At 43.9% G+C, this 23,431-nt stretch overlaps 1 protein-coding gene across 1 annotated transcript in view; it reads right to left on the bottom strand.

Moving 5' to 3' along the window:
* CACNA1I (calcium voltage-gated channel subunit alpha1 I) overlaps positions 1-23,431 on the bottom strand; it is a 149,638-nt gene that overhangs the window by 71,698 nt on the left and 54,509 nt on the right. The window contains exons 2-3 of the mRNA XM_058806118.1: positions 11,119-11,230; positions 9,988-10,121 (exon numbers count right to left, since the gene is read on the bottom strand). Coding sequence (XP_058662101.1) covers positions 9,988-10,121; positions 11,119-11,230 — 246 coding nt within the window. The remainder of the gene's footprint in view (positions 1-9,987; positions 10,122-11,118; positions 11,231-23,431) is intronic.

The raw sequence follows: 23,431 nt of genomic DNA, 5'->3' as shown, positions 1-23,431 counted from the left end.
GGAAAAAGAGCACACAGATAAAGGTCTAGAGCATGGGGCACGTGGGGCATTCAAGATTGCTCCTGTCATCCCTTGCAAAGTCTGGACATGCCTAAGCTTGTACCCAAAGAGAGCTGGAAGATTAATCCAATCTCCTGTAAATCCATCTGGACACATAAGAAGCAGGGCCAGGAGATTTTGATGAGGCCTGACCAGACAGCGGGCAAGAGTGAAAGGCTACTGCTTCCACTCAGAGTCTGCAGCCACAGGATGCACACAAACCAGCAGATGCACACGTCCTACTTGCCAGACCAGCAGGGCTCCCAGCCAGAACCTATTTTTTTAAACTTTCTGCCCCATGCCTCCACCATTTTGCTCTATAGCTGGAGCCACATCCTTATTTTTCCCAAATGTCCAGCAGGCTGTGGTAAAAGTTAAAGACTCTTTCATTATTTGGACCTGATCTTCTGCTGTATGGACAGTGTGGTGCAGGAGGCATAGGGCTGCCAGGCAGATCCCAGCACCAGTATCAGCTCTCTTGGGATAGACAGGTATATCTATATAGATATTAGATAGAAATACCTCTAGAACAAACTGTTCACCCATTTTGCACCCATTTTGCACAGTTTGGTGCCTCTGGGGCCAGGCTTCAACACGCACCCTAAACAGATGATCCAAAATCCTTTCAACATCAACCACAGAAAAAGTGGAATAACACAGTAGGCCTCCAAATTGCTCTGCAAACCACAGTGTACTAAGCTAAGTAGTTCTGCTTATCTCTTTTAAATTTAGAGCTCATTATGCTGCAAAAAGACAACTCTCTGCTGACATGAAAACTGAAACACAGAAGGAAAAAAAGACTTGCTAGTAAAACAAGAAATGCAAAAATTACACTCTTTTTTCCTCATTTATAAAATATAATAATAATAAAGAGTCTATAATTCTGTTAGCAAAAAGACATTTCCTCAGGGAGTTATAGATCAATTACTAATTACACAGTCAGCTCCTGAGCTGTGATGCTTTGTATTCTTAAAAAAATAACCTGCAACTCTTCCCCCCTCCAGTACAAAATACTTTTTTACTCTTTTTTTTTTTTTATATTGCTGTGCAAGCAAAAGCTGCTGAAAGCTTCCAGAGCCTGTGAGACTGGTCCCTTGCTGCCTGGAATGTGATTATTTCACACCCTGGAACACTCAGATTTCTCTCCAAACTGTGTACTAAGAGAAAATGTCAGAGTTTCTTAATAGTTTCAGAGACATGATACGAAAAGACATAAGCAGGTTTTCACACTGTGATAAGAAAGCCAGAAGGACTCGCTGAGCTCAGATGACTGAATACGAGCGATGGGGCCTCACTTCTAAAAACCAAGAGTCAGAACACAGGCTGAGCTCTGTATTTCACTGCTTAGGAAAAAAAAAAGAAGGAAAATAAAAAAGAATGCCTGCATTTTGGTCCTATAAGCCTGCTGGTTTTACCTTTTTTGGGGCTTTGTGTTTTGTTTTTTTAAAGAAACCTGACATTCACATGGTAGGGAATTAGCTTTCAGGAAGGCAAAAATCAGAGGCAATAATTGAGAACTACCCATTACGCAGGCAGGGTAGAGCTGCCTCCTTGTTTTGATTCTTCTCTGGTGTGATTCATTTCGTTTTGATGACTGCTTTCATTTCAATATGTTGCACATCTAGGGATAGCTTTACTGGGAGAAAGCAAATGAAATAATTAGTATCATTAAGGAGGGAAAAGCGAGTGCATGTTTGAGGGGAGGGCTGTGCTGCTGCTATTTCTACCTTTGGTTAAGATGCTATTTAGCCTGCTGCTTGCTGGTTTCCATCTTTTTCTGATCACTACTCGAAACACCTAATTGCTATATTTATTACAGTTTTCTTTGACTTGCCATAATTTTATAGAGACTTCTATTTGGCATCGAACATTAGCTAACTAGGATTTTCTGAGCATTCTGCTGTTTACCCTGCTGCTAATAAGTATTTAATGATCTGAGATTTTAAAGTCATAACTATGCAAATTCTGGCCAGGTCCCTGAAGGACTGCAGTTAATTAAAAGCAAAGAAAAAGCATAAATTGGCAACACTTCTCCATCTTGTGAGATTAAGGCCAGTTGGTGTGTTTTGGGTTAAGAGGCACCTTCGCAGTGTGGAACGGCACCACGCCGTGATGGATTTGTTTCCTGGAAACAGGTGGGCATTTGAGAATGGGGGACTGGTACCTCACATCCTTCAGAGAGCTGCCAGTTCCCTTTCCTAGGCTGAAATTTAGAGGGATGAACTTGGGGCCATAAGTGCTTCCCATGTAAGGAGAAAGTTGATGTTCACAGTGATGCTGCACATGTCTGAAAAGAGCTTGGATGGATGGATTTGGGAGGCATCATCCCTCCAGGTTTTTGGAAAGGATGCCATATCTAGGGAATTATGGGGAATAGAACTCAAGGACAGTAGAGAACTGTCAGAAAGAAAACATAAAAGTAATATCTCAGTTAATAGAAATACTTTCCAGATTCCCAGTGTGGAAGCTGCATAAAGCACTCCTGAAGAAGCAACTAGCCAAAATGGACAGGGAGTGAGAAGTGTTCTGCTCAGCTTAAGGGGCTGCCAGGCTTGCCTGAAAAGGGATCTTCAGCTGTGCAAAACCCTCTCCCCAAAGGCTGCATTACTACTCAGAAAGTTAAGGGTGCTTTGGAAAAGAAATGGAGCTCCAGGAGAGCTGTGCTGCCATACTAAAGGTGAAATTAAAAATCAAATTTAGGAAGGCATTCAGACTTCAAGGACAGTATTCACCCATGATGATATGTTTTGAAACTAATTGTTTTTCTTATCATGAGAGATATACCACATATTATAGGCTTGGATTAATGAGCCTTTCTGAAGAAGTTGGACAAGAAATATTCAGCTGAACTCATTGTCATTAGTGGCACATTTTGGCCAACAGGCAAAAAGGTGAAGGAGGAATCTAGTGGCAAAGTGTTGGCTTGGCCAGCCACCTAGAGCATGAGACTGGCAGAGAACTGGGCTAATACTGTGCAGAAATATTAACCAGCATTTAATTAGAAGAAAAATTAGGTTTTAGAGAACTGAAAGACCAGTCAGAAGATAAAATGAAAGGCCAAAGGGGAAAGTGATAAAACTTGGAAAAGAGTTAATTCTCACAGAACCTACATGTCAAGAACAAAACTAATCAAGGCACTAAAAGATGTAAAGAGGAGAAAAATGGTGTTGCCTATATACCACTGCCAGGGGCCTGAGTAATAAAGAGAATAAGAATTGTTCATTTTATGAGCAGAATGCCTAAATGGCATTAGGAAGGCCTGGTGGGGAAATCTGCATGAAAGGAATATTAAAATCAAGGATTTGAAACTAGTTGGGAGGCTCAAGTGGACAGAAAGAGAGGGGGAGTAACACACTCTGTCAGAAATGGCATTTTCTAGTACACAGTCAGTGACAAAATACTTATGGATTTATTTTCTGCCATATAGAGAATTCCTCCTGGCTAGAGAAATGGGCTGACAGGAGCCTCATGAAATTCAACAGATGAATGCAAGGTCCTGCATTTGGGCTGGACTGATGGACAGTGCTGCTGCTGCAAAGGAGCTGCCAGTCCTGGGGGACAGGTCCACACAGGGAAGGACAATGACACACCAAGCTGCACCAGTCAGATTGCAGCAGGCAGATGAGAGAGGGATCATGCCCCTTACTTTGCACTCAGTAGACCATATCTAAAATATTCACTTTTGGCCCTCCAAGAAAAGAAAGTGTTGGTAAATTGAAGCAAGTTCAGCGGAAGCTCACCAAGGCGCTTGGGCTTGGAGCATTTGTGCTGTGAGGAGAGGAGATGATTTTGGTGGGACATAAAAGCAGTTCCTTGGTACCTACAAGGCAGTGGGATTTAAGCCACAATCTTCACAGTTCCACATGGCAGGAGAGAAAGACACAACGAATATAAATACAAAGAGGAAAGGGAGATTCAGACTAGTTAGAGAGACACATCAGCAGTGAGGCTGGGATGGTGAGAGATGGTGCCATCTCCATCTGTGGTGGTTGTCAAGACTTGACTGGACAACTCTAACCTGAGTTTGCTGTTGACTCTCCTTTGAACAAGATTGGAGTGGAGACCCTACAAGGCCCTCTCCAACCCTACAAGGCCCTTTCCACCTATGATCCTGTGGATGTGATTAGGTATGTCCAGATCACACTAGAATACAGGCTGACTAGCTCTCTTGATAAAAGCACTCTCCCAATTCACCTCTAAGAATTTTATTTGGGCAATGCATTGGGGGTACCTAAATCCCCTTGGAAGTTGCCAGCCTTGGAAATCACAGAAAATTGTATTCAAGAATGGAAGACAGATTTTCTATCAAGGTTTTTAAAAAAATAATTATAGAACTTGATTGCATATGTTATGTCCAAGTCATGTAAGGTCACCAACAGTACCAGGTATATCTGGTGGATTTGAGAGGCCATATTCATGAGTTTGAAAGCACACAGAAACAGCCATAGAATCATAAAATCATTTAGATTGGAAAACGCCTTTAAGATCATTGAGTCCAATTCAACCGAGCCAAGTCTATCACTAAACACCATCCTTAAGCACCAGTCAAATCTACATGTCTTTTAAAAGTGTCAAACTAGTCAGACTTCAATTCATGAGCTGTGGAGTACAGTCAAGTGGTGTTAGGAATATTTATCAGGTATCCAAGAAGCTTCAGGAGATACAAGAAGGGTGAACAGGCTAAGAAGATAGTAAAACGTGAGTGAAAGCAAAAGCAGCAATGTAATAGCAGGAAAGGGGAAGGTGATACTCATGAATATAAATTAGGAGATGACTTGTAGAAAATTTGTAAGAGAACTGAAAGAGCACATAAAATGGTATAAGTTTTAGAATAAGAAAACAGAATTGTCACTAACAGCGTAAAAAAGGCAGAAAACCTCAGTTAAAATAAAAGTCTTCTGGGGAAGGTCAGATGATGTAAGTGCACCATTGATCATAATGAGCTAATTTCAGCTCCAGCTGTGATCAAGTATTTCAGGCTGTGTCTAAATAGGGATTTTCTAAGATAAGCAAGTCTGGACAATTTGTATGCAAGAGTTTTAAAAGAGACGGCCAGAAAAGATCTGGACCAGTACTGATAATTTTTTATTAGACTCAGAAAACTGGGAAAGCATCCAAGGGTCAAAGGAATTCTGATGTTGTGCCAGTACACAATGATCTCAGTGACAGGACTGGTGCTGGTGACAGTACAGTGATGAAATTGTCAATATGCATCTCGGATGGATTATGGATTAAAAGTGGATAACAAAATTAACCATACCCAATACAAGTGTAAAGAAAAATAGACATCATCAAACTAATGTGTTATAATCTCTTATGAAATTACAAGTCTGGTTCACACAAGTAATTAGGTTGATATGGCTGGAATGATATGTAATCGTCATGACATACATTAGCTGGAGAAAAACCGTCTAAGTAATAAACATCACATGCAACACTAAATGGGGATTCATTTGTGAGCAGATGTACTTCTGTAATGCACAATTCTTGCCACTCTGTTCTTTATTTATTTATCACAACCTGACAAAAAACTAAAAAAAGTCCCTGATGGATTTTGCAGTTGAGGCGTATTTTTGGGAGAACAGAAAAGAAATGAAGATGACAAGTCAGGGATAGAACAGCATGAGCTGCTTTGGAAATGCAAATAATATGTATTCCAGTATTCCAGTTTGAAAAAAAATGGAACTAACATACATCTGTGAACAAAGTTTACTGTTCCTACTAATAGGAAGGGGTTTTCTCTCTTCAGAAGAGGAGACAGGAAAAAAAAACTCCAACCAATCAAGCTTGGAGACCATGAAGAAAGCAGCTGAATGATTGTGAGGTGCTGTGATTGAATGGACAGGCTACTGCAATACTTGGCTATAGGAAATGGGAAATTTCAGGCAGGAATAGTAAGACAATATTACAACCAATGGCACTGAAACAGACTGAAGCACTGACAGAAGAATGCTCTGTCTTATTCTGAAATGTAACCCTTTTAAAAGCTGTTTAAGAACATTCCAACAATATCTCAAAATGCCAAAATATCAAAAATGCCATTCTTCACACCAAAGGTAAGGACAAGAAGAATTTGACCACAGTTTGAGATCTGCATGGCACACTCCACTGTGATAATGGAGAGAGGTAAAGACAGCATTCTGTGAAAGACAGACCCACGTCTCAGTCAATGGAATTCAAGCAACAAGTAGTTAAAGATTTTGGGCATGTTTTTGGGGACACGTGTAATCACAATCAAACATTGACACCCACCCCTCATAGTGAAGTCCTCTGCCCCTTAATTTACCTAATATGTTTCAGGGATGCCATGGAAGAGGGCAAGGAGAGACAGAATTCCCACCACAGGTGGTTAATTACAGCACTTGGATCATGAGAACAACCTCTCCCTACATGGAATTCATGCTCCCAGGGTCAGGGAGACCCTCAGGTCAGATGTATAAAGGGATGGTTTCTCCTTTCCAGGAGACACAGTGTCATCATCTCCAGCCACATGTGAGTGCAACTGTTCCACAGAATAGAGCAGGCAGGGGCAATTGCTCACTCTTGCATTGCTAGAGAACTGCCTGGCTTGATGAGCATGAACCAAGAAACAAGTGACTCTTCCCCTGAATTCACGCACATACAGGCCCTGGCTGACATTTCCCATCTGATTAGCTTCCTCATTATCTCAACTTTCAATCCACCATAGGCTCTCAACTGAGGTAGCTGCCCTCTGAGGCTGCCTCAGTTCAAGCTCTCCAAACACACCCATCACTGTGGGAACCAAATGACGCCAGACAGGACCTGATCACGCAGGGAAGGGAAGAGGGACTCCCACCAGGACAGCTGGTGGTGACGAGCACACTCTGCCTGAAACGTCTGGGAGCCTGCAACCTCCTGTCACCAGCAAGCAGTTGGGAATGGGAGCATCAACAAGCTGAATCTGCAGCCCTGCTTGTTTGTGCACACAAGGGGCATTGGCACTCTTCAAACCAAATTGCTTCATATGATTTTTGGAGGTCTGAGGGGAACATTGAGGGAGAACATTGACTTATAACTGTTGTTTTGGTTTTTTTCCTAACCCTTTCAGAAAAAAACCAAAAAAACATTTTGAAGGTGGTTAGGGGAGGGAGTGTTTGAGAGGGGAGAAAATTCTGGTGATGTCAGCTCCTATTGCCATGGAAACTGAACATTTTTAGTGACAATGGAGTCTTCCTCCTTGAGCTGCTGGGTTGCAGGGGCAAGCAGGGCAAGGGCACACGAGGGAATTCAGCTAACTAAAACTATAGCTTCTGGCTTTCCAAGGAAGTGAGGAAATAACTACAAATGATTGCCTGAATACATGGTTTATGTAACCAGAGCACCGTCTGGGGCCAGAGCAGCAAGCACTCATTATGGTCTGGGATAAAACGTGCTGCTGTGCAGGGAACCAGGTGAAGACATCTCAGCTGCCCAGGCTGCCCCCCAGAATGGGCCCTGCCTGCACCTCACTTTTCCATGCTACAGTCTGTTCTTTGCAACCTTTGCTGCCTTGCTGGTGTTTATTTGGAGAGGGAGAAGGGAGGAGAAAGGGTCAGGAGGTCCAGTCCATATTCTGGAAACTGAGAGAAGCTGCATGGACTCCAGGCTGGGCATTGCTCCCCAACATCAGGGATGTTTCCTTAGGAGCCAAGTTTATAACTTCCCTTACAGAAAACAAGAATCCAGGATGATGAAAAGGAGAGGGCTCTTAGAGAAAACTGATTAGCCTCTGATCAGGATCTAGCTCCCTGGCATGGAGACAATGTGCAAGACCTAATGCTATGTGTCCTCCCTAAGTCAATGCTAAGGCAGCATCTGGACAGCATGGCTTCAGTAAGCTAAAGCCATGATCCAGGTGTGGAATCAATAAGGATAAAGGTTAAGGCTTACATTTGAGGTTAAGCAAAAGCCTACAGTATGTAAGGACAAGTTAAAACCTTGGGTTTGATTTAAACAGTGCAGACAATTTTAATGAATTTCAAAGAATTATGAATTAATAACCACAAGCTTTTATAACTCGAAATACATTATATAGTCATTAGTTCTATATAACTAAATGGAAAAATCTTTCTTTAGCAGAAGTCCTTTGAGATCAGATATTCTAATGAGATTACTATCATTTCATTCTGACACCTCATGAGGACAATTGAATAGAAATCAGGAAACAAATTTCTTTCAGTTTTGGACCTGAAATAAAAAAATCCTCCACACAGATTATTTAATATCTAAGGGGTTGATTCAAAGTCTCCTTGGCATTAAAAGAAGTTCAGATATGAGCTTTTTTTTCCTGGTGCTGCTATCAGATGCACAAAAGACTCTGTCTCTCCTCAAATTCTTGCCAGCAATGGTGACAGAAGGAACTATGTAATGGAGTTTGCTCCTTCCTTGCCTAGGTAGTGTGGATTTCACTTGTTTTCTGCATGGAGTGTTGGAGCTCTCTCTCTTTCATTTAGTATTGCCCCACCATCTCTTCAGACAGCACCACTCACATGCCATGCTTGCAGGGACCCCAGGCAGAGCCAGACCCCAATTCCCACACCTTTTTACCCCATGCTGGTTTTCCTGTGCCCACTGGAGCAGAGTCTTTCTGCCAACACATCACCTGCGTGGAGCAGCACCATGGGCTCCAAGGCCGCCTTTTCAAACCTGCCCAGCTTTTCCTTCCTCACAGGCTGCTGTGCCAGGGTCTTGGCTTTCCCTGCACCCAGTCTCCAGCAATTCAGCCACCAGGAGCTCAGGCTAGAACATACAACCATCTGGCTTTCCTCAGCACCAAGTCTCAGGGGCTTTAACTGGCACTTCTCATGTCAGGCCACTTTAAATCAGATCTTAACCACAGCAGAATCATCTACAAGGAAGGTCTTCCCATCTCACACATATTGTGTTAATTTAGATAAGCCTACAGTTTTCATCTGCCTCTCCTCTTTCATGCACAACCTGGCTGAGAATCAGCCTTCAAATTTTTACAACTGCACCAAGTTTGAAAATGTCTGTTCCTCCCAGAAGCAAACAATTATCTGCTCCTCCAGAGGGAATGACTTTCAACTCTTGCTGTAGAAGAACTCTGTCAAAAGCAAATATAAAGACAGTGCTGCTCCACACCAGGGGGAAAACTGCAAAGTGAGCTCAAACTCACTGCTAGCTCAGTCAGTAATACATGCACTTCCAGGCAACAGTGGAGCTGGTAACTCCTGGCTAAAGAAAAATAAAACTGAGGGCTTCCATCTGAAAAGATGTTCACTTCTTTTTTTTTTTTTTTTTTTTTCTATGAGAAGAGCAATATACCATATTTATTTCTGATTTTTTTTTTTAATCTCTCAAGGCATTCTAATTGAAAATTAGAATTCTGGGGGAAAAGCACATCCCACTGATATCAGAAATGGACATTTTGCTGTGATTTAGCAGGCAAATTCTGGTAGACTTTCCACTTGATACATGCAAAGGGGAAAATCAAAGCTTCACCATAGCAACTTTGTTGTAAAAAACTCTCAAATGTCAACTTGTCCCAATAGTACTGCGGGTAATGCTGGTGCAATACAAAACCAAAAACCCCTGAATAAAAACCTACATTCCTACCCTTGAAACACTGCTGCTGGAAACAGAAATGCTAGCTTTAGTTTGGTTTTGGTAAAGGTTACACCTCTTCTACCTAGACATTTTAAAGACACAAAACCCCAGAAATGTCTCTGGGAAAGCTCTTCAGCTGGTACAAATGAGCACCCTCTGCTGAAGTTGTGCTGGACTGGTGGCTGCACATCAGCTGAGGGGCTGAGCTACCTTGTCTGCTCTTTGTTCCACCGGCTGCTAACCCCAGCATGCCCAAATCCAGCTTGGCTGCTGCACCACAGTAGCACCAGAGTGGAAACTTTCTCCTCAGTCACATCATTTCTGTTCCATACAAGACTCTAGTAAACCCAAAATAAACCCACCCAGAAATTATCAACCTACCCAGCCATGACAATGAAGAAATCCAGGCGGTTCCAGGTGTCTCCAAGGTAACACTTCTTGCCAAAGATCCCCAGGGCCACCATCTTCAAGACCATTTCCATGGCAAAGAAGATGAAGATGAAATCATCAAACACCTGCCAAACAGAAACCCAAGAGCATATTTGACAAGCATTCTCAACCTTGGACTTTCAAACACAGAATGTGAGAAAAATACTAATTTCAGCACTCCTGAAAATGAGATCAAGGCAGGGCTGGAAAAGTTTCTTCCATGTAGCCCTGGCATCACAGTTTCTTGCTGCTCAAGCTCAGTGAGGGCTTTTATAGTTTTTTCACCCACAGGTGAAGTAACTGATGCAGACTCAGAGACTCCTTACACAGACTTGAAAAGTGTTGTTGGTTCAGCCCCAGCAGATCTAAACCTGGCCAGGAAAACACTATTTTTCCCAAGATCCCCCCAGGAGGGACTCCTCATCACATTGCTGCAGGTGGCTCAGCTGAGGACATAGTGCAGCTTCCCACACAGCTTGGACAGCACACACCCATCACAGAGAGAAGCTTCAGATACCTGAAAGCCTTAGCCACTGTGCATGACAGCCTTTGCTGTCATCTTCTCTTTGGGGAGGCATCAAGCACAGCTGGTGTCTTACAGGCTGGATGTACTCATGGCCCTTCTAAGCATTCTCTTTATATGCTCTCCCTTTGGGCATCCTGAATTCCACAGTATCTGTTGAATCAGTAATAGTCTTGCACATCACCAGACTACCAAATGCATTGGGAGCTGCTGTTCCCTCCTGCCTGGGCTGAGCAACCTCAGTTATTTCTCCCTGACCTAGCCCTGACCCACATGTCTTGTGGGTGTCTCTGTCAGGAAATCCCTGCTTACATGCAGGTTCGGGAATATTAGCGAGCATTCAGTATTGCTGAGTCAGAAGCAAAGTTCATTCATCCTCTCTCTTGTCCCACTCCCCTGCTCAAAGCAGGCTCTTGCCTTTTACAGCAGGACAGCTCACTGCCAGGGCCAGCCTCGCCAGCCTCTCCGGGAGGGCATCGCCCACATGCTGGAGGAAAGCATGCATGAAAATTTGTGACTTGGACTGAAGCACCATCACAACGAGAAGGAAATCTGCTTACCTGCAAGATCTTACACCTGTCAGAGAGGCAGTCCATATCCTCACATGGCTGGTACATTCCCAGGGTAACACAGTTTAGCAAAATCACCATCATGCTGATGCACTCGAACCAGGTGGAAGAGAGTCAAGGAAAACTTCTGCAAAAGCATCATAGCTGAGATAAGCTTGCTCTAGGCTTGAGTAAAAATGTAGGAAGACTAAGGGAAAGGAGTGCTGGTAGGCTGATTAATTACATTCCCACATTCTCTACACCCAGTTCATCACTACTCCATTCCTTGATTACGCCAAAACTCTTTTATAAAAGGGAAAGCAGAGGTAGCACAAAAGGCCTAAAGTACTCACACAAGTCAAATCATTGCCATAGTCAAACATGTGCTTGCTCCTCTCCTGCTTGTTTGCAGAGTCCCTTCCCTCATTGGTTTACTGAATATTCCCAATACATGGAAGAGACTTTCCAAGGTGGACTATACCTAAATGTATCATAGACCTCCAAGATCAAGGGATCTAAATCAAAACGGGCAGATTGATCTCCACATGATTGTTGCCCTTCTGGGAAGGCTGGAACTCGCCACCTCTCAGAGAAACTTGGGGGTAAAGAAGTGCCACTGATCCTGTTCCTGCTGAGGGTCAAGAAATGCCACTGATCCTGTTGGGGATCAAGAAATGCCACTGATCCTGTCACTATGTTTCCAGCAGTGACCCACGCTGTATAAAACTCCACAACGTGCCCAAGTTACTCACTAACTATAAGGAGAATTTGTGTTTCTGACCCCAGCTGGTGATCTGTTTATGCCCTACAGCATGAGGATTGACAGTCCTTATAATTGTTTTCTCAACTACACTGGTGTCCCTGCAGATGCTTTGCTTATTCATTTGAATCCTTTGTTGATAATCTTGCTAAAATATCTGCTTTGATAATAGTTAGCAGCCCAGAGCTACATTGGCTAATTATACTTTACATTAAAAACCGTTCCCTCCTATTTATTATTAATTTGTTGTCTTATAATTTTGTCAAGTGCCACTTCATTTATGTATTAGAGAAGTAGATAAAAAGGGTGTATTTGTGTGACCCTTGTACTCTACACGCTCTAGCTGCCCCCTCTCACCATCCCTCTCCTCCTGAAGGAGTTTTAAAGCCTGATACACACTTATCCAAGAATTCATTTACAGTATTTTAGCTCTAAAAGTGGGTGCATTTGTGCTGTACTTTCCAGTGTTCTCATTGCAAAGCAGTGATGTAGACTAAATAGACCTCCAGCCTCTGGCAGAAACATTCTTGGGCATTTTACACACCCCACAGCAACGTATCTGCCCAGTCTCCACTGTCAGACAATTTAAACTTTTTTAAATAGAAGAGGCACAAAATTATCAACTTAAAATCCAACCCACTGAGTACATCCATTTTCAGTCCTTTCAGTACTGAATCTAAAAGGGCAGCTTGTATCTCTGATCACTTCTGAAAGACATTCAGCTTCTGTGGTTTGTTCTGAGCAACTCTTTCATGCTCATTCTCTGACAGTGATTTATGACTAAACTGCACAATCTGATCTAGAAGATTATTAATTCTCTCTCTTCTCCCCCACCTGGTTTGTGGTGAGCTACCTTCAATTGCAAAATCAGACAAGAGCAGGGCACTAGTTCTACTGTTCCAATTATGCTCTAATGTGATTTCTAGAATGTGTTATCGCTATCCCTCACAAAGTTAATCCCATGTGCTCTACAAAGTCATGCACATGAAGCCCACCCTCAATGTAGGCTTCAAAACCAGGCCCTTTTCTGAGAGGAATGGACCAAAAGGGCACCAAGTATTTTCACTCAGGGTCTATGCAACACAACTTCAACTTGCCACCTGCCTCTTTCTTGCACATTTCTTTAATGATCAGATCTGAAGGCCAGGAAAGCTATTTGAGAGGTTTCCATTAGCTCACACAGGGTTTTTAGATAAGACTGCAGTTCTTTTTCTGAACTCTTCAAAATCTGTTTGGTGTCACCATTCCCTTACAAAATGGTTGATGTTGTAGGGCCTCTGGAGGTCATCTTGCCCACCTGCCCTGCTCAAAGTAGCATCAACTACAGCAGATTGCTCAGAGTTGCATCCACTGGGGGCTTGAATGTCTTCAGGTATAGAGGCACCAGAACCTCTCTGGGTAACCTGCTCCAGCATTTGATTATCTGCACAGAAAGTAAGTGTTTTCTTAAGTTAAAATAGGACATATCCCACTTTTCAGGCAGTGACCACTACCTCTTGGCCTGTCACTGGGCATCACTGAGTAGGCTGTGTCGTTTACCCCTCTTATCAGGTATCAATACTCATGGGTAAAAGCTCCCTAAAGCATCTCTCCTCCAGCCTGAGCAACCCCAGCTCTCTCAGCCTTTCCATTTTTGCAGGTGCTTAGACAGGGACTGGAAAGGCAGCGCCAGTGAAGCCCTGATAGAGGGGTCAGTGCTCAATGACATTCTTCAAGGGGCCAAAACAGTTTCAGAGCAGTCTAAACCAATGGTTACAAAAGTCCTTCTCCCTGGGCATAAGGTGGTCAGACGATACGTGGACAAAACCAGGGTCTCAAATCTTCCTGGAACAAATTAATGCATGGCAAATGAAAAGCAGAAATTGTTTTAAAAGCCAATTGTCTTTTTTTTTCTCCAGAAAACATGACACAAGAGAGTTGGAGGCAGAGAGTATTACTCTGACTACAGCCCAACTCAGGAAAGCCAGGAGTTTTGATCTAGCACAGATCTACACTTCTATGCACCTGCCTTGGCAGCAGCAATGCCAGGGCAGCACGCTTCCATGTTTCCTTGCAGAGCCCCCACAAGCTATGCAGACCATGGCAGGGGACTGGCAGCTTCTGGTGAGACCCTGGAGCACAAGACCTAACAAGACATGGCAAGCTCTCCCAAAAAGCCTGAAACTTAGGCCAGCTGTGCAATCTCATCTCATCTTTGTGCTCAAAATGCCATGCCAGTTGCAGATGATTTCTTCTCCCCTGCTTTTTAGATATCGGCTCTCAGAGTTTGCCAGCATTTTCCAGGCTTCCCAACAATATTACAGAACCATGGGCCATTCCCAGGATATTACAGTGGCATTAGAAAAAGCCACTGCCCCACAGTTTACCTTTCAGAGCAGCTGGAAACACTGAAAAAGCACATCAAACCTACAGCAGAAAGGAACAAAGTGCGAGAAGAACACCAGAGCATCTCCTACCCTGAATCAGGAGGGGTTGCTGCCTGCTTGGGTCGGTGGAGGGGGTAATTAGGACTATCTGCTGCCTTCAATGTGTCACCGTTGTCAACCACAGCTACTGCCTCCTGTCACCACAGCAACAGCCTGCAGCCAGGTTTATCATCTTTCTTTTGGTGATGCCTCCCCTCTCCCACATCCCTCACCCCCCTCCTTTTCCCTGTGCCTGAGCCTGTAATTAATTGCAGCTGCTGACAAAGCCAGTCTTCATAATCTGCATCATTCAGTCAGAAGTTTCATTATTAATTAACTTCTTTCAAAGTTTAAATCTCCTAATTACAAGCAAACCCGTGCACATGTTCTCCCCACCCCGCTCCAGCCCTTCCTCACTGCTTCTTTCCCTTCCCACAGCCTCATTCCCGATATCTTTCCCAGTGAATTCTGGGGCCTGCAAATGATTTGGAAAAACTAAAAGGAGACCCACACAAATTCTGCCCATGGTCAGCTTCTCTCCTCGGCCACCACAAGGTGCACCAGAAAATTCACAGGAATCCACTATGTAATAACTTGCCCTTAAAGGGAGGGTTTTTCCCCACTAACTGTGGCAGTTCACAGTTGATTCAAACCCTTTCAGATAAAAGGACCATGGCCCTCATTTGAAAAAAGAAATACATCAAAAGAAGTATTTCCTGAGTTAATCACAGAATATTCTCAGCTGGGAGGATCCACAAGGATCATTGAGTAACCATGAGCTGGTCTCATTATCCACAGAAGTCTCTCTTCCTTAAAAAAGTTTTGTTAATTTCAGCACTGTCTGGAGACATCAAGATCCATATCTAGACTATATTTTTCCTAGAAAACTTCCACTGGTTCTTTAGCTGGTGCCTGCCTGTGGCAGCAAGACTTTTCTTTGCTGCTGGGTGCCAGCCCTGTCCTTCTGCAGCCCGAGCAGGGCCTGGCCAGCTGCTGGCCAGAGACAGCCACTGTTAATCTATTGACCCTCCACACCCTGTCTCCCTATGGTCAGGGCAGCTCTGGGATGAGGATAAAGGTTCAACAGGGACACACATCACCAGCACACACCAGGAGAGACCCATCATTTACCCAAACCATCTGGGATGGACTGCAAGCCACAAGCTACAGGACGCTTGAAGAGATATGCAGATGTTTCTGGGACACGTTTTGTGGTAGTGCTTGATAACACAACTGTGCATAATGGAAAATTATGTTAGAAACAGGTGATGGGAGACAGGCAAAGCTTTTGGGCTCAATTTCTGAATGAGAAATAGCAGAAGAAACGTCTGCTGTGCTGGAGCTGTAAATACCTTGCACCTAAAAAGCTGAGCACCACTTAAGGTTCTTGGAATTGACCTTAATCTCTATTTTCTATCACTGACAAAAACACAACAGAGCAAAATAAAACAGTGCCTTGGGGACCCCTGTCTTCTTCCTCCGCCATCAGCTGCAGAGGCACAAGTAGCTCCCCAGGGGCTGGCAGGCACTCCTAAAGCACAGAAAATATATAAGCTTTATAGGCATGACAACTCCTCGGTGTTTCCTGCGGCTATTTCCAAGCTACTCCTAGGGTATGCCTGGTGCCAGTTAAAGCCCTGACTATCTCAGACCTGTTTAACGTGCAGAGAAATGCCTGACTACAAAGCATTTCCAGCAAGGGGGGAAGGCCTGCCAGCCCTGTGGTATGGCTGGTCATGGCAGAACCTGTTCCTGCCCCAAAATGGAGAGAAGAGCAGCTCAGTGACTCAAGTAGAAACATGGAGCCCCATGCAGAGCATCCCACACACCAGCCACCCCTCCTACAACTCCTTGTGGCCTCCCAGCTCTGAGCTGCTGCCAGGCAGGCCTGGCTGAGGACACTGCACCACATCTGCATGAGCACTCCTCTCTGCTGCCCCTCGGGCTCCTCCCCACCCACCACTCATCACCATCCTTCCTCCAGCTGAATGGCTTCACCCTGTCATTCCAGGCTGCAGTGATGACATTTTCTTTTCCTCATTTTGAAAAAAGCTAAGGACAGAGTTGTGCTCTGTGGGAACTCAGCACATCACTTTGGATGTTCAGAGTTACCGAGAGAACCCTTGGGGGGCTTGGAGGTCCTGGAATGTTGCCAAAAGCACCTGGTGGCTTGACTTTGACCCTTCTAGGGATATGCCACCTGTGTGTGGGGACATGGAAATCACTCGGGTTTGAATGGTGCAGAAATGACATATTTACAGGGTGAAATGTAGATGTTAGGGTTTTGGTACAGGGGGGTAATGGAGACAAGATGGAGGAATCAGGGCCTGCCTCGTGGTTCTTCTTTCTTCTTCTTGTCATTCATCTTCTGTGGTGACGTTGGCACTTGTGAATTGGTTCATGGTGAAGGTGCACTTACTAACAAGGGTGAAAGGTATTGGGGGTAAAAGGTAACTATGCTGTACGTAGTTTTTACTATAAAAAGACACGACTGCCCCGTGGGTGGGCAGAGTGCCTTTGGCTGCCTTGCTGGTCAGATCCCAGCTGGGCAGAGAGAAAAACTCTGTAGATAAGAAATCATAAACAAGTCTGAAGACTGAATAACTGAAGAGTCCAGTCTCGTCCTTGAAGCGCGGGCTGCCCCAGAACCATCCTATGCGTGTCTGGCAGAGAAGACAGCCAACCAGACACGGTGTTCCTTCCCTACTTTCCTCTCCTGCTTTGTGACTGTCCTGCAAGAAGCCAGTGGGATGCTGTACTTGAAGCAGGACAGTTAATACTCCATTTATGCTGGAAGGAGGGATTTGTTGTAAATGTCAGAGAAGGCAACAGCCCCAAGGAAAGAAATGCTCATTTTCTCTACCTCCTTGCTGTTGTCTTTTGAAAATGTTTTCACAGGCAAGTTTCACTCTTTGCCCCCTCCCACTTTTTCTTATCAACACTCAGCTTTTGTGGGGTCTTTTCCTTCTGTGTTGATACATGGGAGTTTTGTCTTTTCCTACAAAATAAGCTGGCAGAATCAACAGGGTTCTTTCTCTTCAGCTCAGTCTGCTGAGCTAACTCACTAGAAGAAATTGAATGTAACACTGTGTTCACATGAAGGAAAATACCTCTCAAAATGTGTTTGTGTTCAAATAGATCAAAACAATCAAAACATTTTTTCAAACAAGAAACTTTAAAAATCCTACTTTGTTAAGACTGAAGTATTTCTTCTATGTCTTCTTTAATGCAAGGAAAAAATTCAACATAACAGAAAAAAAAGGTTGGGGTTTTTTTTTACCCCAGTTTGGAGTTCTGAGTTTCTGTTGCAAATCAAATGCCAACACCCAGCATTGCAGTGTTGGGATTTCATGGTGGCCAAGCCACAAGGGCAGTTTATAAAGCTTTTTTGCAAGCACTCAAGGTTGACATGCTTTGAGTGCTCCCATGCTGTGCAATCTTGTACAGGTTTGCTTCCATCACACCATCATTTAAACACTTTTCTCATGAAAGAGCAGCACCTGAGCTTCAGGCACCTGACATAAGCATTGCTAAGGTCTTCAAGCCTTCAGCAATACTGATGCCAAGGAAAGGAGTGTGGTACAGCCAAGTGCAGTGAAACATTGATTTGAGAGGCATTGGGGAAGGCTTAACTTGTGTTGGTGTTACTGGCAGGCAGGACAAGAAACTGCAGAAGGGGGATGCAATAGAGAAATTTTCAGTGGTTGGCAATGCTTCTGTGTTTCTGCCCTTTGGAAGGGATGTTCTATCAAGGACAGGTTCATTACAAAAGACAGAGATTCATTCAGTGTTCCCATGTTAAATCAGATGAACACCAAAAAAACAAAGCACCATCGGTCAGACCCTCTGATCTTACTTCCAAGGGATGCTCAGAAAGTGGGTCCTGTATGAGGCCACCCAGAATTTTGGCTGCATAGCTCAGTTTTCATGAGGTTCTAAGTTAAATTTGAATTTAAGTCAGTTGTTTCTCAGGCACCACATCATATTTCCCTTCAAAGTCTGGCAAGGATTGAAGATAGCTTTTGAAAATTTTTGTTAGGTTTGTTTCTTTTCCATTACAGAAACAAGAAGAAGCAACTATCTCCTTTCTTTAAACTCTTTCCATAATGATTTATTCAGATGTTCTAAATGCATCCATTAAACTCTCAAGTCCACTAAAACCAAAAATAGTAGTAAGAAATTTCTGTCAGGAAAAACATACAGTGAAGATTAAAGGGCTAAGAAAGAACCTGAAGAAAAAAGAGATATTAACACAAGGAGACAAGTCTTCGGATACTCCAGAAATGGGAGACAACATGAGATCTCTGACCTAATGTAGGGCCCCTAATCAAACAGGAGGCTGCAGGGAAAAGCAAGGCTTCTTTCAGATACCCCTCACCACCAGGACTCACTGGTACTAAAGCTAGCATGAGTTGCACCAGGAATTCTGACTGTCTGTCACAGCATTTACATGGACAGACATTGGTAAAGCAGCCTGGTGTTTTCTCCAGGAGAGGTGTGTGCATCCCAGCACTAATTATTCAAATATCTCACAAATAGCATGCATCCCCATCAATGCTGCTGCACAGCCCTGCTATTAATGATCACCTCCTGCCTGCAGCAGCTGAGCCCCAGAGCTTCTCAACTGATAATGACCCACCTCCAAATTGCATCTGTCTTTCAGGGTGCAACAAAGCATCTGTTTAACAGTGTGCAGCGCTCCTATAAAGCTGTTTACTACAGAAAGCATGAAAAAATAGTGTACCTAGGGAAAAACCCACCTGAGAATTTTTTTTTTAGGTCAGATGAAAGTAATTACCCACGTTTAAACTTAAGCAGGGTATTAGAGATAATGACTGTTCCTGGAGAAAGAGCTTTTCAATATCCTCAGATGGCTGGGATTGAGGTTGCCTGTCTTTCCTGCCAGGAAAGCAATACTCCACCATGCTGTGGAACCAGTTCAAGACTGACTTGAGGAATCACACCTCCTGCTGATTCCCAAATGGTGCCTCCTGCAGCATTCTGGCTCTGCCTTGCAGATTGCTGTCCAAAATCTGACCTGGCTTCACATTAGGAGCTTCAACAAGGTCACAGCATGAGGCTACAGGACTGCAGCTTGGAACATTGTTATGCTGTGTGACAGGTGAAAGAATTTTGCTCCAAAATCTCCTAGTCAGAGAGGCAGATCCTGCAGTTGCTTCCTGCTGCAAATGGAGTCACAGGAGTAACAGACACCAGAGAAAGACCAGTTGAGAAAACCCCTTGAACCACAAAACTGGGGTCCAAAGTTTAAAGTTCTTATTGTTTACTGATATTTCACATAGCACAAGCAATTCCCTGTTGACATCAGTGGTGAAGTAGGGACCTTGGAAAGAGCTAGGGTTTGATTTTGGACTCAGTTGGACCTCTGCTCCAGAGAAGAGCTAAACTTGGCAGGCCAAAACAGAAAGGCATTTGTAGTTCAGAAGTGATTTCAATTAGTAATGTGCTCCAGAATGATGAAATGTGAATTTTACCAGTGTAGCTGAATGTTCTGGTACAGTGCCCCATCCTCCATGACCCCAGGAAGTGACATGATCAGAGAGACTGGTGGTCACCATTCTCTAACCAGAGCCTGAGCCACTTTTTACCAGATTTAATCTGGCTGTGGCCAAGCTTACTTGGTGGAAATTTCCTTCTAAAGTATAAAAAAGTGTTTTGAGAAGGGAAAGGAAAAAAATATCTCCAGTCCTCCCTCTGCTTCTGTGTTTCAGTGCCCTGTCACCCAACAGCTTCATCCAAAGTTGTGTAAGTGTTCCTCAGCACCTGTCAAACTGATGCAACAGTCCTGCCACATTTGGTAGTGCTGCAGTCTCTGCTTTTACCTTCAGATCATGAAAGATTTGAACAGGGTCCTCATCTTGGGTGGGCCCACTAGACCTAAACACTAAATAAATACAGCACCATAACAGCAGTGTTTGTGTGACTCAATTTCAAGGAAGGAAGAGCAAAGAACAAGCAATGTTAGATTTATGAGGGCAGGGAAGAGAAATTTAAAAACAAAAGCCTTACTTTTATGCCCCCTCACTGCTCCTAATGTTGTCAGGTTTGTTTATGGATGGGTGTAGGGTTTGTCCTCATGTTGTTGGTTTTAGGTTCTTTGTGCCTTGGGAAACCATCTGTGGGGCATGAAGAGGATATTCCAGAGAACCTCCTGAAACAGGTGCTGCTATGCAGCTCCCAGTCACTGCCCAGGCTTGAGCTGGGAGTCACCACCCCCAGATTGGAGGCACAGAACCATGAAGGGCAGAGATTTGGGTCCTGGGTGTTGAACTTCACAGCAAATACAAAGGAAGGATGGGATGTCTTTGAATAAGCCATTTCTCTGGAGAAGAATTAGGGCAGAAGAAACTTCACCAGCACCAAAGGCCTAAGGCCCACCACCGAACAATAACTGTGCTCCTGTTCCTTTTCCTTGCACTGGTTTCTTTGTTCAGCATTGCCATCTTTCTAGTCCATGGTAGTTTTCAGATGTTAAAAACTACTTTTTCCATTCTTTGCAGCTTCCCACCTATCCCTGTCAAAGGCCACACAAGTGCAAGCTGAGCTTAGAGGGATGTACAACTCAAATATGTCTGAAGGGAGTGCAGGGCACCTTTAATGAAAGGTCATCTTGCCTGGCAAGAATGTAGAGATGACAATGAAAATACAAAAAGCAGATTAAGGACCTTCTCACAGTTATAAAAGGTGTGTATGCCCTTCTGCACAGGGGCTCTTCTCCCTGCAGGTTTCAGGGCAGTATAACGTATCCCAGCACATCACCTGGCGAAGGACGTGGAAGTGAGCACCTTGCTCCTCCAGACAGCCAGTTTCCAAGGCTAAATTGTCTCAGAGGGCACTCTGCCTCTAGGAGAAATCCTAGATTAGAGGGGCAGAAAGAAAGGCAGAGTGGCTTTATTCTTTCTCTCCTCTCCCAGCAGCGTGATGTTTTCAGTGGCTGGAGCAGCACTAAACCCTATGCTCGGTGCTTGGCTTAGCAGGCTTTTCTCACAAGTGCTTCAGAACAGAAAAAAATTGTAAAAAAAGACATGCAGGGACAAAGCTTTGCAGAAAAGTAAATAAAGATTAATTCAGAAGTGTAGGGAGTGATCAGGTAAGGTCACTCAGAAGAAATTGCATACAGTCTAGGCAAAATGCAGGGCAGTAACAGAGAGCTGGATCAAACTCCTGTTGTTTGTTTCAATTACTGGCTGTAATTAAAGCATAATTTTCAGAGTTTAAGTTGTCACTACTCCCTATTTTGAATACCTTTTTCTTCTCAGTTTTTAATTCTTTTGAAGGTTTGTAGCTGGCCACTGTAGCCTGGTTCCCAGAGGGTGTTTGGGAAGATTTGGCACCGATGTCCTGCAGGACACGTGCCTGGAGAGAAGACTGCAGATGACCGAGCCAATCTGTCTCAGCAGATAACTGGGAGCTGGGAGCTCCAGCCAGCATCCAGGCTCACAGTAGCTGCTGGAACCTCCTCGAGCACACAACTGGGCTGGGGATGCACTCCTGGAAAGGAAGGTCCTGATGTGTCTGTGTGACAAAGGACGGGAGAGATCCTCAGTATTTAAGCTTCTCATCTGAGGAGGAAAAGAGACCCTGTGGTGGCTGAGCAGATGTGTCAGCACTCTCCTAGTACATCTGGTCTCTTTTCCATCCCTCCTCTTACATCCTGCAACAAAGACCAGTCAGAGAAAATGAGATTATATAAATCTTCTAGTACTTTCCTTCAAGACACTGTGTGAACTTCTACTGAATTCCACATCTACCTCTTAAGGTACAGAAATCCTTCCCCTTTGTTCCTGATTAGAAAGCAAGCACAAGAAGAGCAGAGTTTTTCAAAAGTGTCCCCTAGTCTGGGTTTTCCAATGCATGAGTTTCTCAGAGACTTGTTTTCAGGACATGTAACACCTTTAATTTCTAACACAGAAAAGCTGTGTGAGCCTCTGGCTCCCACTATCTCAAGTGAGATGGCCAAAGACCAGAATTCACATAAAAAAAAACCCAAAACAAACAAACATTACCCAGCAATGACACAGTAAGTTACTGCCAGGGCTGCATTAAGATCCAGGTGTTCCTGACACCCAGTACATGCTCACTGAAGGCCTCAGCTTTCTGGCTAGTTGGCAGATTGAGCCATGCCAGGGAAAGGAGCCAACATGACTCATGCTCAATCACTGCGACGTCGACAGTGCTGAGTGCTGTTTTAGGAGGAGGTTAAATGCTGTGAATGTGTTAAGCATTAACAATATTAAAATATTATTAGTATTATTTATGAGGTATCTACACGTGTCCTCGATGATGCTAGCCAAGATCAAATTATGCAAAATGTTACATAAACATGCAGTAGAACATGCTGCCTGCTCCAAAGGGTTTTTAATCTAACTGAACAGGACAGGCTAACGATGCATTATGATTTCTGCTTCGCACACAAGAAGCAAGAGCACAGAGAAATGAATGCATTTACCCAAGGGCAGACGGGAGAGAGGGGGCACAGCTGGGAACTGAGCAAGAGTCTCCCAAACTGTTCTCCAGCATCTTTGACCTAAGAGCATTCTCTATCTCAACTACTACTGCATTTGGTGAGGACTGTGCTCACAGGGAAAATGTTTTCCCCAAAAATCTTTCCTAAGAGCAATGGGGGAAGTGTCCAGGTTCCATTTGTAGAGGCAAGTAACATACTGCAAATAGATACCAGAAATGCAGGGCTGCCTGCATTCAGAGAGGTTTCTGGCTGTTCAGGTGTGCAGGATAAACAGGAAAGAGCTACAAGACACATGCTCTCTACCTCATCTTCCACTGATACCTTCACTGGGGCCCAAGAGAAAACTCAGCCCATAGTTGTGATAGTGTAACACTAAAACCAGTCTAACACCCACGCATCTCTCTCTTTTCCAATCTGCCAAAGAATTTGCTACCTTCCAAAGGCACTCCAGGTTCCTTTAATAGAAACACGATGTATAAGAACAAGTTACCAACACAATTGACTGCAGACCAACCATGTCTGAAAAAGGCAGGTCCTACACAGCATGTTGCTAATAGGGCAGGCTAGCTAAAGCCTTCATCAATCAGAGCAGCATAGCTCTACTGCCTCTTTGATGTCTTTCTGCCTGTTGTATTCATCGCCTCTATTCAGATTTAGGACTGGTACCACATT

This window comes from Ammospiza caudacuta, chromosome 5 (assembly GCF_027887145.1).
Source record: "Ammospiza caudacuta isolate bAmmCau1 chromosome 5, bAmmCau1.pri, whole genome shotgun sequence".
NCBI classification, from domain to species: domain Eukaryota; kingdom Metazoa; phylum Chordata; class Aves; order Passeriformes; family Passerellidae; genus Ammospiza; species Ammospiza caudacuta.
This window is presented reverse-complemented; position numbering and strand designations above follow the sequence as displayed.